General features: G+C 47.9%; 1 protein-coding gene across 16 annotated transcripts in view; it reads left to right on the plus strand.

Annotated features, from left to right (window-relative positions):
- Positions 1-13,271, plus strand: part of WNK2 (WNK lysine deficient protein kinase 2) — a 184,466-nt gene that overhangs the window by 62,785 nt on the left and 108,410 nt on the right. For 6 of the 16 annotated variants that reach the window (XM_083795875.1, XM_083795862.1, XM_083795873.1 and 3 more), the window contains exons 1-2: positions 4,747-5,087; positions 5,375-6,080. In XM_083795875.1, the coding sequence (XP_083652001.1) occupies positions 5,463-6,080 (618 nt within the window). In that variant the 5' untranslated portion in view covers positions 4,747-5,087; positions 5,375-5,462. Of the gene's footprint in view, positions 1-2,960; positions 3,102-4,746; positions 5,088-5,374; positions 6,081-13,271 lie in introns of those variants that run through there. The other 10 variants (XM_083795876.1, XM_083795869.1, XM_083795878.1 and 7 more) reach the window with 2 other exon arrangements.

Consider the following 13,271-nt stretch of genomic DNA (forward strand, 5'->3'; position numbering starts at 1 on the left):
TTACTTATGTTGTTTACCTTGTGTATATTGTTTGTAGTTCAACTTACTGCCACAGCAGAAGTACTTCAGGATTTTAACTTTATCGTAGCAGTGTGTTGAGAGTCACTGCAGCCAGCCAGATGAATGGGTGCATTCCTCCCACCACACTGCTGGTTCTTACTCTTCTTTGGGAAACGAACCCATTCACTGGGATGTGTGTTGCATGAAGGGGAGTTCTTTGTGTGGTCAGGTTATACGCTCTCATCGTTTCTTCAATTTGTAAGAAAAAACAGGATCAAAGACATAAGTACAGCAAGCAGCATTGCACAGAGACAAGATGAGCAGGTGTTCTTATTAAACTTAGAAGAACTTACGCCTCATCCTTTACGTTATAAGGAATACTGGCATTGTCATTCTGTCTTTAAACATGTGTATTTTGCAACACACAATGTGTTTGATGTGCTGTTTGATAAAATACAGCTCCATACAGCTAAAAAAAATATAATCAGAAGTAAAGGCTATTCACTTTCTCAACATGCACATTTTTTGGAGTCCTGTGTCATGTAGTGCCACATTGGACTCATTGATTCAGCCTATTTTGCTCTACTCCTTAAGTTTATCTAGTCCTTATTTAGCTCTATCCATCTATTTTATTTTTATGATAAAGGTACTGCAGGGATCATGACACAAAATGGCACAAGAAGAGGGAGAGAGGTTTTAAGAAATACCAGTGTGCTATTTGAACTCTTGCAATCCTCGTGGCCACACAGAAGCATTTGGAAATTAATTGGGTAGTTCATTTGAGTTTACTGCAGGCTCAAAGCCATCATTTCCTGGCAAATAAAAGCAGATAAATAATTAAATACAAACTTTTGAATCACACAGGAATCCTTAAACTATTAATCATCACTGGTCAGTTTTGGGGTGGGAAAGGTGATAGCCTGCCTGTCTGAAAAACAAACTTCACCTTCATGCATTGGTACGGAGAGATAACGCTCCATGGAGATCACACAGAAATGAAGGATACCTGTGTTACATAATAATGATATATCACAATGTAATGTATAATATTAATAATATATAATTAATAATAATAGTATATAATATATAATTATAATATATATATAATAATACATATATATATACATATATAACGTATAATAAGGTTACACCTTCCAGAGGCCAGAGCACAGCTCCTGGGACAGGGATCAGGGAATACATATCAGCGACACCACGAGGCAGTGCAGATGCTCTCCGTGCATTTCTTTGCAGCACCACTAAGTTTTTAAGATTTTTAAGATTTTAAGGAATCCAAGAGGGACAGTTGTGGCATCTTGTTAAAGGGTGTATAAAATACTACTAAAATCTGTAGGAATTAAAACCAAAACTTCTTTGGAGTTGAAGTTGTCACACATGCTGGAGTGATAAATTGTACCAGTGTCACACGTGAGAGCAAAGACAAATGGCATTTATCCACTTGTGATTGGGGTGATGCATGCTTTCCTCGCTTGTTGCTGCCAGCCTGCTCTACCTGCCCGGTGAGTTTGCCGGCAGCATCCATGATTTTGCTGTGCAGAGATTCTTCTTTACACGTTTGCAATAAAAGTTTATATTAACTCGACGACTTGAACTATTGTATCTATAAACAAATGGCTAGAACAGAACACAGATGACCTAACTGAGGCTATATTGTGAGACCAGGATTTTCAGTTATTCTTATTCTTTTAAAGAAAACACAATTATTATATAACCCTGCAGTAGGGCCAGTAGCAGATGTGCAGTTGTAAGAGCACACCCGCCGTGCAACTGAAAGCAGCTCCCAACAAGTATGTGACCCATTTTTAATCAAGCTATAGATTATATAAAAAACAAGTTAATAGAAAACTGAAGGCCAATATAAATGTTTCTCCAGTCCACAGCAAACATTTATTTTAAACAAATAAAAATTTTCTGAGTATCTGAGAACCTGAAAGTCAAGTTGTTCATACGGGGAACTGGACTTCGCTTTCTCCCTTCAAACTAACAAATACAGAAAGAAAATACTGTCTGTTATGAGGTGAAAAAGGCTATTTTTCTCCTTTTTAAGAGTAACACCAGCCATTAACTTTCTCTCTGGCAGAGGCTGACTGTTCCTTACATTGGTCAGTGGAGCATCCTTGGATGTTTGGCGTTCTATGCTTTTCTAGTGGAAATGTCCACGTGTGCTTGGGGGGATGTGTGGCTGTTTGCATGGAGAGCAAATTCGGGCTTTCAGCTGTACAAAGAACAGGTCTTGAACGCAAAGGCTTGGTTAAGGTCGCTGTGCCGGAGGTAGCATATTCACTACCTTATTGTTGGGAAGCACTGCAATCTCCGATGCCACCTGCATGCCAGCTGGCTCCAGTGGTGCATCTATTTCAAGCTTGCTCTTAGGTTGCTCTAAGAATCAGGAAAACCGTAGATGTTGACCTTTTTCTATGCTCTTTGGTAATAAAGCATACCCTTATCTACCTGTCTGTCTACTCTCACAGGGCTGAAGTCAGGATAGCAGAAGAATCAGCAGCTTTTCCTTCTGGGTGAGTGAAGGCAGGCAGAGCAAACCCATTGAAGCAGCTGGTGGAGGTGTAGCTGGTGGGACCCTGTTCCCATGAGCTAGGCAGTCCTTGATTAGGTTGTGGAAAGGCTGTGTCAGTCTTTACCTGTAGGTTTCCTTCAAGAGTCCACCCTATGCATCTCTCAAGCTCTCCTTGACAATGAGGGATCTGTGTTTGAATGGCAGGGCTTTGGGGAGACTGCTGGAAACAAGAGCCCAGGTGACTGCATGGCTGAGTGCTGAATGTGTCTCCAGGTGCTGCATCTGTTCTGGCTGTTAACACCCAGGAAGGTCTGGATGGGCACTTCCTGAAGGCCACTATTAAAAATCATCCACGTAAACAGATTTTGAGCATTTGATAGTGGGTCGCTATTGAGTTTGTGATGTGCAAATTGTGTTAATTTTTCAGGCGCCAAAGGGACACCAGAAGAGCAGTGGGCACATGTGCCCTCACGACGCTGGACACCACAGCAAGCACCAGTGGATGCTCAGCAGTGAGAGAGCTGGGATGAGGACGGCTCCTGCTTCACTTAACCGAGCACTGGGTCTGGTAAGGAGCTCACCTGCAGCTCAGCAGGGTTTGTGTTCTTGGCCTGTGTCTTAGGAGGCTGCGGCTGTGCTCGTAGGCTGATTCCTACAGGTCGGAAGGAACAGAGTTGTTTTCCTTTGTTAACACATGTTGGTTTGGTTAATAGTGTTTCTACACTGAGGAAACAGCCTGGTAAGAGCCCTGGGAGGGGGGGAATCCTTTCAAATTTGGATGACCTAATGCTGTAATAGGGAGACAACATTCAATCCTCCATAATTGCAGGGCATTTTGCAGTTTTCCCCCAGGTTAAAGAGTAATTCCAAGGGATAATGATATCCTTTCCTTTGTTTCCTGGTTTTTGATGTAGTTCTCATCTGAATGCATAGGTATGTCTTCCTCCAAGAAGGCCTGGCAGTGAAAGACAAATGGGTGCATCGAGTCTTTCTTCCCCTCCATATTTTTCTTGATTGTGGATTTGTGGTTTTGATATTTGTTCAGCTCTAGAATACTCCCCTTTTTCTTTTGTCTAACTGCCGAGTGAAATGTTGGCTGCTACTTTTAGTTTCATTAGCCTGAATCTTGTCCTTTCATCTACATGGTGGTGGGAATTTCTCTAGCTGGGATGAGAGTTCAAGGTCAAGTTTATCAAATAACTGGGAGGTGTCAGGGCTCTTAACCTTCCCTGCTTTTCTCTTGGTAATATTACGCTGCTTTCTGTTAATTAAATATCTTGTCCATGGAGTAAGAAGAGCCCAAGGTACAGAACTAGCAGTAGGTTGTTCTGTAGTTTCATGCATCTTGCAAACCTGTGTTCTAGGCCACAGATGCAAGTCCTAGAACTAATAATTGTATTATGCTGTATTCAAACACTTCAAAACGCAAACCACTGAAAGATCAAATGTTTCCAAACCCTGAATTACTAGTCATCAACTGCAATTTTAAAATAAAAACTGGAGCTTCTATAACAAAAAATAAAAAATACAAAGATGGGCAGCAGTATTCTTATTTTAAAAGGTTTTACAATCCCATATGAAAATGAATAATGAAAAACTGATGGTGGTTGCTTAGCAGTCAAGAAACCTCAGGAATTCTGAATTCAGGTAACAACTACTGGTAAATCTGGAGGGTTTGGGTTTTCTTTTTCAGACGTATTGATTTAGTTAAATCCTCGTTACCCAAAGGCGCGTGTTCGTCGGAACGCGACGCCCCAGAGGGCGGCAGCGCCCCCGCTGCCGGCAGGTAGGGCCCTTGGGCAGGGCCAGCCCCGCGGCTCGGAGCCGGCCGGGGGAAGGGGCTCGCTGCGGGGGGCTCCGGGCACAGCGCCCCTCGGCTGCCGCCCCGCGGGGCCCGGACAAAGGAGAAATCGCTCGCCCGCCGCGCTCAGCTCCGGAGGCACCGAGGAGGAGACCCGAGGGGGGGCTCCGGGGACGCCCCCGCGGCACCTGGGGGGGCCCGGCCATTGTCTCCGGCGGCCGGGGGCGGCGCGGGCCGGCCGGGGTGCCGCCCCCCCCGCCCCATGGGCGGCCCGGCAGCGGCGGGGCGTTAAATGGGGCGGGCGGCGGGGGGCGCTTCCCATTGACAAAAGCGGGGCGGGGGCGGAGGAGCGGAGGGAAGGGAAGGAAAGGGGGGGCCGGGAGGGAGGGGGGCGGCCGCCGCTGCTGCTGCTGCTGCTGCTGCTGCCGCCGTCGTCGCCCATCCTCGCGTCGCCCATGGGGGCGCGGCGGGGGCTGCCGCAGGGCTGGCCGCGGGCAGGGGCGCACCCCGCGCCCTGAGCCCCGCCGGGAGCCGAGCGGAGGGAGCCGGGGGGGGGGCCGGGCACTGCGGGCAGGGCGTGCTGCAGGGGCGGGCCGAGGGGCTCCCTGCACACCCCCCGCACGCACACACACACGCACACACACACACCCGCATCCACACTCGCGCACACACACGGCGGCACCCGCCCCGCCTCCCCGCCGCCCTTCTCATCCCCGTCCATGGCGCTGGGCACGGCAGCCCCCCGCTCCGCACGTAAGTAAAAGGGGCCCCCGCCCACCCCCGCTTTGTGCTCGGAGCTCCCTATGGGAGGAGATATAGGGGGCACGGGGGGGGGGGGGCTAAGGGGGTGCGGCTGGGCCCCGCAGCCCGGCTGGCAGCCGCTGCAAGCCCCCCCATGGCTCGGTGCGGGGGGCGCGGCTGCGGGGAGGGGGGGGACCGGGGAAAAGGGGGGACCGGGGAAGGGCGGGGGGGGGATAGGGAAGGGGGGACCGGGTCCGAGCGGCGCATCAGGGCTGTGCGCTCTGCGTTGCCCCTGGCAGGTGGCGGAGGGGCGGCCCGGAGCGGGCCCGCGGCGCGGTGACTCCCCCCCGGCCCGGGGGCGGCGGCGGCGGCAGGAGCTGAGAGCCGATGGAAAGCGGGGGCGATGGCCGAGCGGCCCCCCGGCGGGGAGGAGGCGGCCGCGGGCGGCTTCCAGCCGCTGCCGAGCCCGGCATGAACGTGGATGGGGCCGCCGCTGCCCCGCCGCTCCGCCCGCACGGCTCCAGGGACCCCAAGCTGGTCCACCAGCGGTTCCTGCGCAGGAGCGTGGTGGACTCGGACCAGGAGGAGCCCGCTTTCGACCTTCCCGAGTCGGAGCATCAGCGGAAAATTATCCTGCTCCCGAAAACCCGGAGGATAATCGCGGAGAGGGCGAAGGCGGGGCAGGGGCAGGAGAAGGGGTGCCTGGGGACAGAGCCCCCCGGGCAGCTGAAGCCGGGGCCAGCCCCCGGCGGTGCCCCGGGGGCGGAGGAGCAGAAGGAAGCCGGCAAGGATGCGGAGAGGAAGGAGGCGGCGGATGCTTCCAAGGACCACGGCAAGGCAAAGAAAGAGGAGCCGGAGGAGGAGGCTGACATGAAAGCCGTTGCCACCTCGCTGGACGGCAGGTTCCTCAAGTTTGATATTGAACTCGGGAGGGGATCCTTCAAAACGGTCTACAAGGGGCTGGACACAGAGACGTGGGTGGAAGTTGCTTGGTGTGAACTTCAGGTAAGCCCGGCTGATCCACCTGTGTTTTATTTCTGCTTTGTAAGCCTAGGAGCTAAGGGCAAGGTGCCGGTGGCATCCACAGAAGCTCAGCTTTGAGCAGCCTTTATAGTCACCATTGCTTAGTATCCAGTGTCTAACTATAGCGCAATATCCTCATTGGCTCCGCATCTACCACCTTATGTACACTCCTCCCAGGCTTAACCCTCACAGCTCTGCACCCGGCTGCCGAGCTAGCTGTGGTAATATAGGAGCTGTCATATTGCATAAAAAGGTCACGAGTCGCTCTCTGAATGCGCAGAGCATGCTGAAGAGAGCTCAGCACAGCTCCTCTTCCCCTCCCTACCCCCCAGCCACTTCAGACTGACACTTCACAAGCAGTAGCTGGATTTAGCAGGAGCCGAGCGGCAGGTCTAGGTTAAAGAAACACACGCAGCGTATAAATTAACGTAAATGCGTTTCCAGGAGCGCGCTTCCCTTTTCCCACAAATATAGATGCGCTGTGCTTTTTATACAGACTGGAACGTGCGCTGTCGCTTACCTTGCCTCTTCTGAAATTGTGCCTGTCACCAGCTTCTGAATTGAACCTCAGAAAGCACTTGAGTGCTTTCCGTTTTTTAATGCTTTGTGCACTAGAGCTTCAGTCAGGTCAAAGACCTGTGTATCCAAATACCTTTGAAAAGTGAGGTTTGAAATGATGGGCCTGTTTTAGCTTCTAGATCTTTAGACTGAAGTCACCCAGTAATGCCCAAAGAGAGAAGATACAGATACTGTCATTTTGCTGTTGTGGGACATGGTTATTGCCTTTATTTATTTATTTTACAGTGCATATAATCTCATTTGGAGATCATATGCTTCTGTATGTATGCATATATTCCTGCTCTTGTAAAAATGTCAGTAGAATGTTTCATTTTTTTCTTTGTGAAGCTTTTAGTATCTATTATGTACATCCCTTCTGTTAACATCTATCCTAATAAGACCTGATTTGAAAGGAGAAACCTAAGACAGATTTATTTATTTTTTCCCTTGAGCTGTTGTTCAGTCTGAGTTTGCTCCGTGATTTCAGTGGGAACTAACGATGCAGCTCTTGGTTCCAGTCCAGTCCCTAAACTCCCCCTGGATGATCGAGCCTCATGGACTGTGAGGGTGTGAGAACAGCACGGAAATATTGTGCTGCACGAAGCTCGAGTTATTTATTTATTTACCCTTGGCATGAACTGCTTGTGAATTACTCCCGGCCTGGTGGGGTAGGCAGGGATGGATGTGCAGCCGCATCTTTATTCCCCGGCGGTTTCGTTGCACAATAGGGTTGCAATTCACCGCAGCGCTACTTCCCTCATAAGAGGTACGGGCAGCGCTCCCCGGCCCTCACCGTCTCTCGCCTCAGCGGTTTCCATGAGGCAGAGCTGCGAAATGTGCAGGCCGGGCACGTTGAGGCTGCGCAGCTGAGGGCAGGGTGTGCTGGCGCAGGAGGAGGCTCAGCCCCAGCTCGTGCCCTACAGCCATGGGGCTGGGGGGGCTCCGGCTCTGGCCTCTGGGGGTTCTGGGGGGCAGTGGTGGGGGCTGCCGGGGGGCTCTGAAGGAGAGCTCAGCCCCGCGGCGGTGCCGGGAGCAGAGCACACCAGGCAGGCCTCGTCGCTGTTCGGCGGCTGCTGGAAACCGAATCGTGAACCTGTAAAGGCTCATACTGCAGTCTCCTGAAATTCATTTAGGGCAGTAATTCAGGTCCCCTCTGAGGGAACGTGTGTGTATGGGCACGGGCTGGGGTGGTTTAGCTGTCTGACAGAGCTCGTGTGCACCGGCCAGAATGCAACAGAGCAATCACAGGGAGCAGGAATTCATTTTGTTGCCAAATTTTTGCAGTATGCTCTAGCAGGGGACTGGGAAAATATCTGTTTTCAAGATATTTTCTGTAACAGAATAGCTTTAGCTACAAAAGACTGCCAGATGTATTGGAGAATCCATTCTATTGGTATTCCAGTGTTTGGGTCATTTAAATTGAAGAAGGAGATTGGGAAGGGAAGTTTGCAGTATAAAGTTTAACTGGTGATTGCTTTTCTTATTCCATATACTTGTTTAGGAATTCCTGAACTGACTGTTTGTAAAGAAATAATCTGTAGTAATTCCATAATTCCCGCTGGTTTCTGTTGTCAGCTGTATGTGCTTCAATTTAAATCAGGTCTTGCTGCTAGATGTTTTAAATGCAATATATGCAAATTGGTTTAGGCCTCTAACTGTAGCAAGAGTGCTTGTTATTAAGCTACTTTAGCAAAAATGATGTAAATCCACAAAAGTGTTTATGGCTGCTGTTTCTCTTTAAACATTGATGTCCCTTAGCTGTGCGGATGTCAAGGTAATGCCAGAATGAGAGTGTATGGGAATTTTGAGAGACAGTGCTTGGGCCTGGAGTGAGAAAGTAGAGCTGAATGGCACAGGTCTCCAACGCCACATGAGGTCTTTGCTTTTAGGATTAGTTTGCAAGAAAGAAGCAATGGAAAGTGCAAGTAGCTGCGTACTGTCTTGTGCTTTTTGACTTGGGCAGGACTTTCGTGCTTCAGCAAGGGATTTTCATTATGAAAACAAGTCAGAGTGCTGTGAAGGAATCACTTGATTCACAATATTTTGGAAACTCTTATGTGTGCTCTGCCATTTGGGTACGCTCCTTTTTGTAGAAATGTAATGTTCAGATACACATAGCAATGGCTGAGGGGAAGCCATGACTGCCATGCTGCTGAAGACAAAATGCCTTCCTTTGCAATCTCACACCATCAAAAACAATGGGAGAGCCTTTTTGCAGGAAAATGGCAACGCGTTGTACTTTGTCTCTCTTCTAGAGATGCGCTTGGCTTGTTACTTTTAGAGTCTGACAGCTAAAAGCTAACAGTGTTGAGGTTCCACACAGGCATTAATCCCCTCTCCTTGCTCAGCAGTTTTCTCAGCCCAGTTGTACTGTTGCCTGGGTGTCTGTCTCTTTCTGTTCATCTATACAAAGACCCTGCAAGCCAGTCTTATTCAGTGCTTTTATTTCATTGAAAAGATGGCTTTAGGGTTCAGAACCAAAATCATGGGTAGGATTAGAGTAGGACCCAAATGGTAACCAAGCTAGATGTGGGCTTTAGACCCCTCTGTGAAGACATTAAAGCTTTAGTCAAATTCTCTCTAGAAAATAAGTTTATTGTTCCTTCCTGAAACTGAAGTGTTGGAATGGGATTAGTGTGCCCTTGCAGTTTGGAAGGGTTTGCATTCTAAGGTTTTCAACAGCTATAATTAATTTTAATTGCTGGCATACAATTGCTGTGTGGTGAGGCTTCAGTAACAGTATTTCAAGCATTGTGCTCGTAAGTAAAATGTTAGGTCATGAATAAGGAATATAGGCTTTTGCCAACCTGCTGGCAAGCCAAATAATGTTTTTAGTTGGATGAATAGTTTCCAAAATCCCCATCCTGTTCTCCTTAGGGAACGCGTAGGGAAACTGCAGAAGAGCCTAACACTGTACTGTCTCAAACGCAAAGACCTCACTGTACCTCTTGGTTCTTGCTTTGATGCCAAATACTACAGTTTCTGTTCAGTTGTAATTCATTTGGGTTTTATTTGCTGAAAACGTGGAAAAGATACGCTGTCTCCTGCTGTTGCTGTACCTATAGTGGAGAGGTGAGAAACGTGTTGGTGAACGCTGCAGGGCAGCTGTGCCTTTTCCACCAGTTGCACAAGACTTGCTCTGTGCTTATAGGTGGACATGACCTCCAGGTGCTCTGTGTGAACACTTAGTTCATGTGTTGGATGCTAGAGGTGTCTGGGGAGCTATGGAAGAGCAAGGGATGGACAGAGGTAAATTTACCCCCTTCCCCATTTGAAACAAGAAATCAAGAGTGCTGAAATAGCTCTGACTGCATTTTCCAAATAGCTACCAAATAAAGAACGCTGTAAAGGACTCCAGTGGTCAAACAAACAAACAGAAATGGCACAGTAGGGTGGCAAGAAATTACCCCTTTGTCCCCCTGCAGCTTTTTTGTCGAGCTTCTGGTAGTATAGTTCTGTAGGGAGAGACTTCATCATCTTTACAAGGTGAGTGTCGTGCTTGGTACTTTCATAGCACTTTTTCTTTTGCTATGACACGAAAGGTCCGTGGCGTGGATGTTTTTGTGTAAGCAGGAATGTTTGCATTGTTAGAAGTGGGCGCCCATAAAATGGGCAGTGTTAAAGCAAGTTCACTTGACACCGACTAACAAGCAGCTTCTGGCAGTGGAAGGAAGATGTCCTGAGCTCCTGTGTGAATTCAGGTGGTTTCTTTATGGAAAAGTCAAAATTTCAGGATTTTCACTGGTGCTGTAGTTTGGCTTTTATGGTGTCCTTGTTGGTGACAGCATTCATCTGATGTCAAAAGAGCAGATTGTTACTATCTGTGTTGTTAATTTATTGGCTTGGTAAACTTTGTAGTGTAAATGAACAGAATAATTTAGCAAATTCCTTTGGAAGAAGAAAGGAGGGAAAATGTATCTGAAAGCTTGAATCTGATATTGCTATGTGCTTATATTAAATTAACTCCCAGAGACTAATTCTGTCTGTTTCATGTCAATTTTTGAGATAGTGATTTCTGTTTCAGTTTAAGCAGTTGGTTTAGCTCTGCTCTACAGTGTCAATATGAAGACACGTGCCTGTATCGCTGGTGTTTGTTAGGAGCGCTGTCTCCATGACACGGAGAAACGGGATAGGAATATGGTAGTGAACTATTAATAGACTGCTTCTCAAATTCAGTAAATGAAATACAGCTGGGTCAGACTTCACATTGTTCCTTTGAATCAAACGAGACTCCTTTCTTTTGCTTTTGAGTATGTTTCCGTAAAGGTCGGTTGTACACCTTTGGTTCTAGTTGAGCTGTTCCCTGTTACACACGTGTGGTCCTGTTGCAGTAAAAGGAAGTGACTGAAAATAAAATCAGATCTCGATGTAAAGGATATTCCTGGTCCCTTTGGTCATCTCTTGTCTGCAGCTGATGGGGGCGGGTGGGGAAGGGGCGTTGATTTTTGGAACTGTCATCTTAATAATGTTTGCACTTGGCACGCTGTCTGGCTGGTGTGTGTGTAACATGCTTACATTTTGGTCTGATTGCTGCCTTGTTTTGTGGCCAGGGTGTAACAGAGCTCTGAAGAAAACCCAGGGGTGCTGGTAATCATGTGCTAAAAGAAGGATGGCAACAGCAGTTCAGCTACTGGAGGTGTCAGGATTTTTGCATGCCCAGAGATACTAGAGGTGCTGCAGAGATCAGGAAGAGCGATGCTGGGCTGGGCGGGTGGAGGGTAGAGCGCCTGCTGTAAGGGCCAGGTAGGAAGGGACTGTTGAGGAGGTATTGATGCATCTCCTGCATTTTGGGAGCCCAGCTGTACTGGCAGGTTTGGGTGTGAGCGTTGAGAAGAGCTTGGTACAGCTGTCTGATCAGAGGAAGGGCGGGTTTTAGACTTGCCACTTCATAGCCATTCACTGCCAGCAGCAAGGCACTTACTGCATCTTTGGGAGGTTCTCTGGGAGGTTTGGCCTGCAAACACAAGTGTAAGCTAAGCACTGATGTGTGGTACCCAGAGAGCCTGTAAGAAAAGGGCAGCCAAACACATGTCATGGGAGTGCATGATGCTTGGCACCGTTGTTGGAAGAGAGATCTTTGTTTCTCTGAAATACGAGTGATTTATGCAAGTAATGTTTGGAGGAGATCTGAAATAGTCATGCAGCAGCAGAACTGGCTTTCCAATTGATTGAGTTCGTGTATGTGAAATTCAGGTTACATCTAGAAATGCATTATTTCCCTGAAGTGATTCTGGCATATTAGAAAATATGGATGCTATCTTAATGAGACTTGATTTCAATGTGCCTGAAGCCTGGCTTAGTGAGGGAGGGGGAAGTAGTGTTGGTTTTGTTTTTTCCCATGAAGCCGAGAAATCTGACAGCTAGAAACAACCTTCATCTGATGTCACGCTATTTCTCTGTAGCCTGAAATGGAGGAACCAAGCCCCTTCTTTTCTGCAGCTCTTCTGCCTGCTCTAAAGTGAGAAACCTGCCTTACTGCCAGACGCCGGCTTGACAGTGAGGCTTTTGCAGGGTCTTAATGAATGTCTGGAGCCTCTGCTGCGGCAGAGGTGGGAGCCTGGACCAGCTGCTAAAACTGCAGGGTGACAGATGCAGGTCTGTCCTGCACCCCGTTGGTGGGTGGGTGTGTACCTAGACATGGATGTGTGGAAGTGGCACAGGTGATCACGGGACGTCACTGAGCCATGGGAGGTGTGTCGGAAGGAAGTGGGGTCTGTCCTTTTTGGAAGGCATGTTTCTCCCATTTGTTAATCCTGGAAGCCATATGGCAGGGAAGCCTCTCAGTTGCCAGCCAGGCCTCTACAGGGTTTGATCAATTTAGATTGAGTTCTAAATCAGCTGCTGCTAAGTTTCTACCAAAAACTTTCTAGAGTGACTGTTTTGTTTGTTAGCACTGACTTGACTTTCTCTGAATGTGTACAACTGGGAGGTCGGTGCATGTTGGCATCCATCCTGCTCAGTCCCTGAAAGAACAAATAAGTGAACACATGCAATTGTACTTGCCTCAAGTTTCTTTTGGAAGATGCTCCGTTTTACGCTCGAATGGACTTACCTGGGTTTTCAGTTCACCAACCTCCCAACAATTCTTTCTAAAAAAAACAGTTATTCACCTCTACCAAACGTGCCAAGTCCCGCATGCCCCTGTCATGGCTGTAGCATTGTCACAAATAAGCAGATGTATGGAGCTGGTGGATCTTGTTCCCCCTTACTCCAGAATCTTCCTCATAAGTGCATATACATTTTAATTCATACCAAGTGTTAGTGTACACGATCTGACCATAGTAAGTGATTTACTGGAACATAACTTTGCTGCATTGTGTGAATTCAACGTAACTAATAAGTAATGTGGTGGTTAAGCACACAATGGGAGTATGGGTGGACTGAAATGCTATAGTATGGGAACATACATGTCGATTAAGCACCGAGGAAAGAGTAACATAAGACCTAGTGCCATCTGTTCTTCAGTTGTTTGCTCCAGAGGGATACAAAACGCTTATTCATGAACTCTCAGGAAAACAGATAGGAGAATACAGGCTCAAGTAACATTTGCATTTTTTTTCCTTTGGCCTTTTCTGTAAATTCAATTTGATCTTCATTCCAAACTTCTTAAAGGAA

This window comes from Anser anser (assembly GCF_964211835.1).
Source record: "Anser anser genome assembly, chromosome: 12".
NCBI lineage: Eukaryota > Metazoa > Chordata > Aves > Anseriformes > Anatidae > Anser > Anser anser.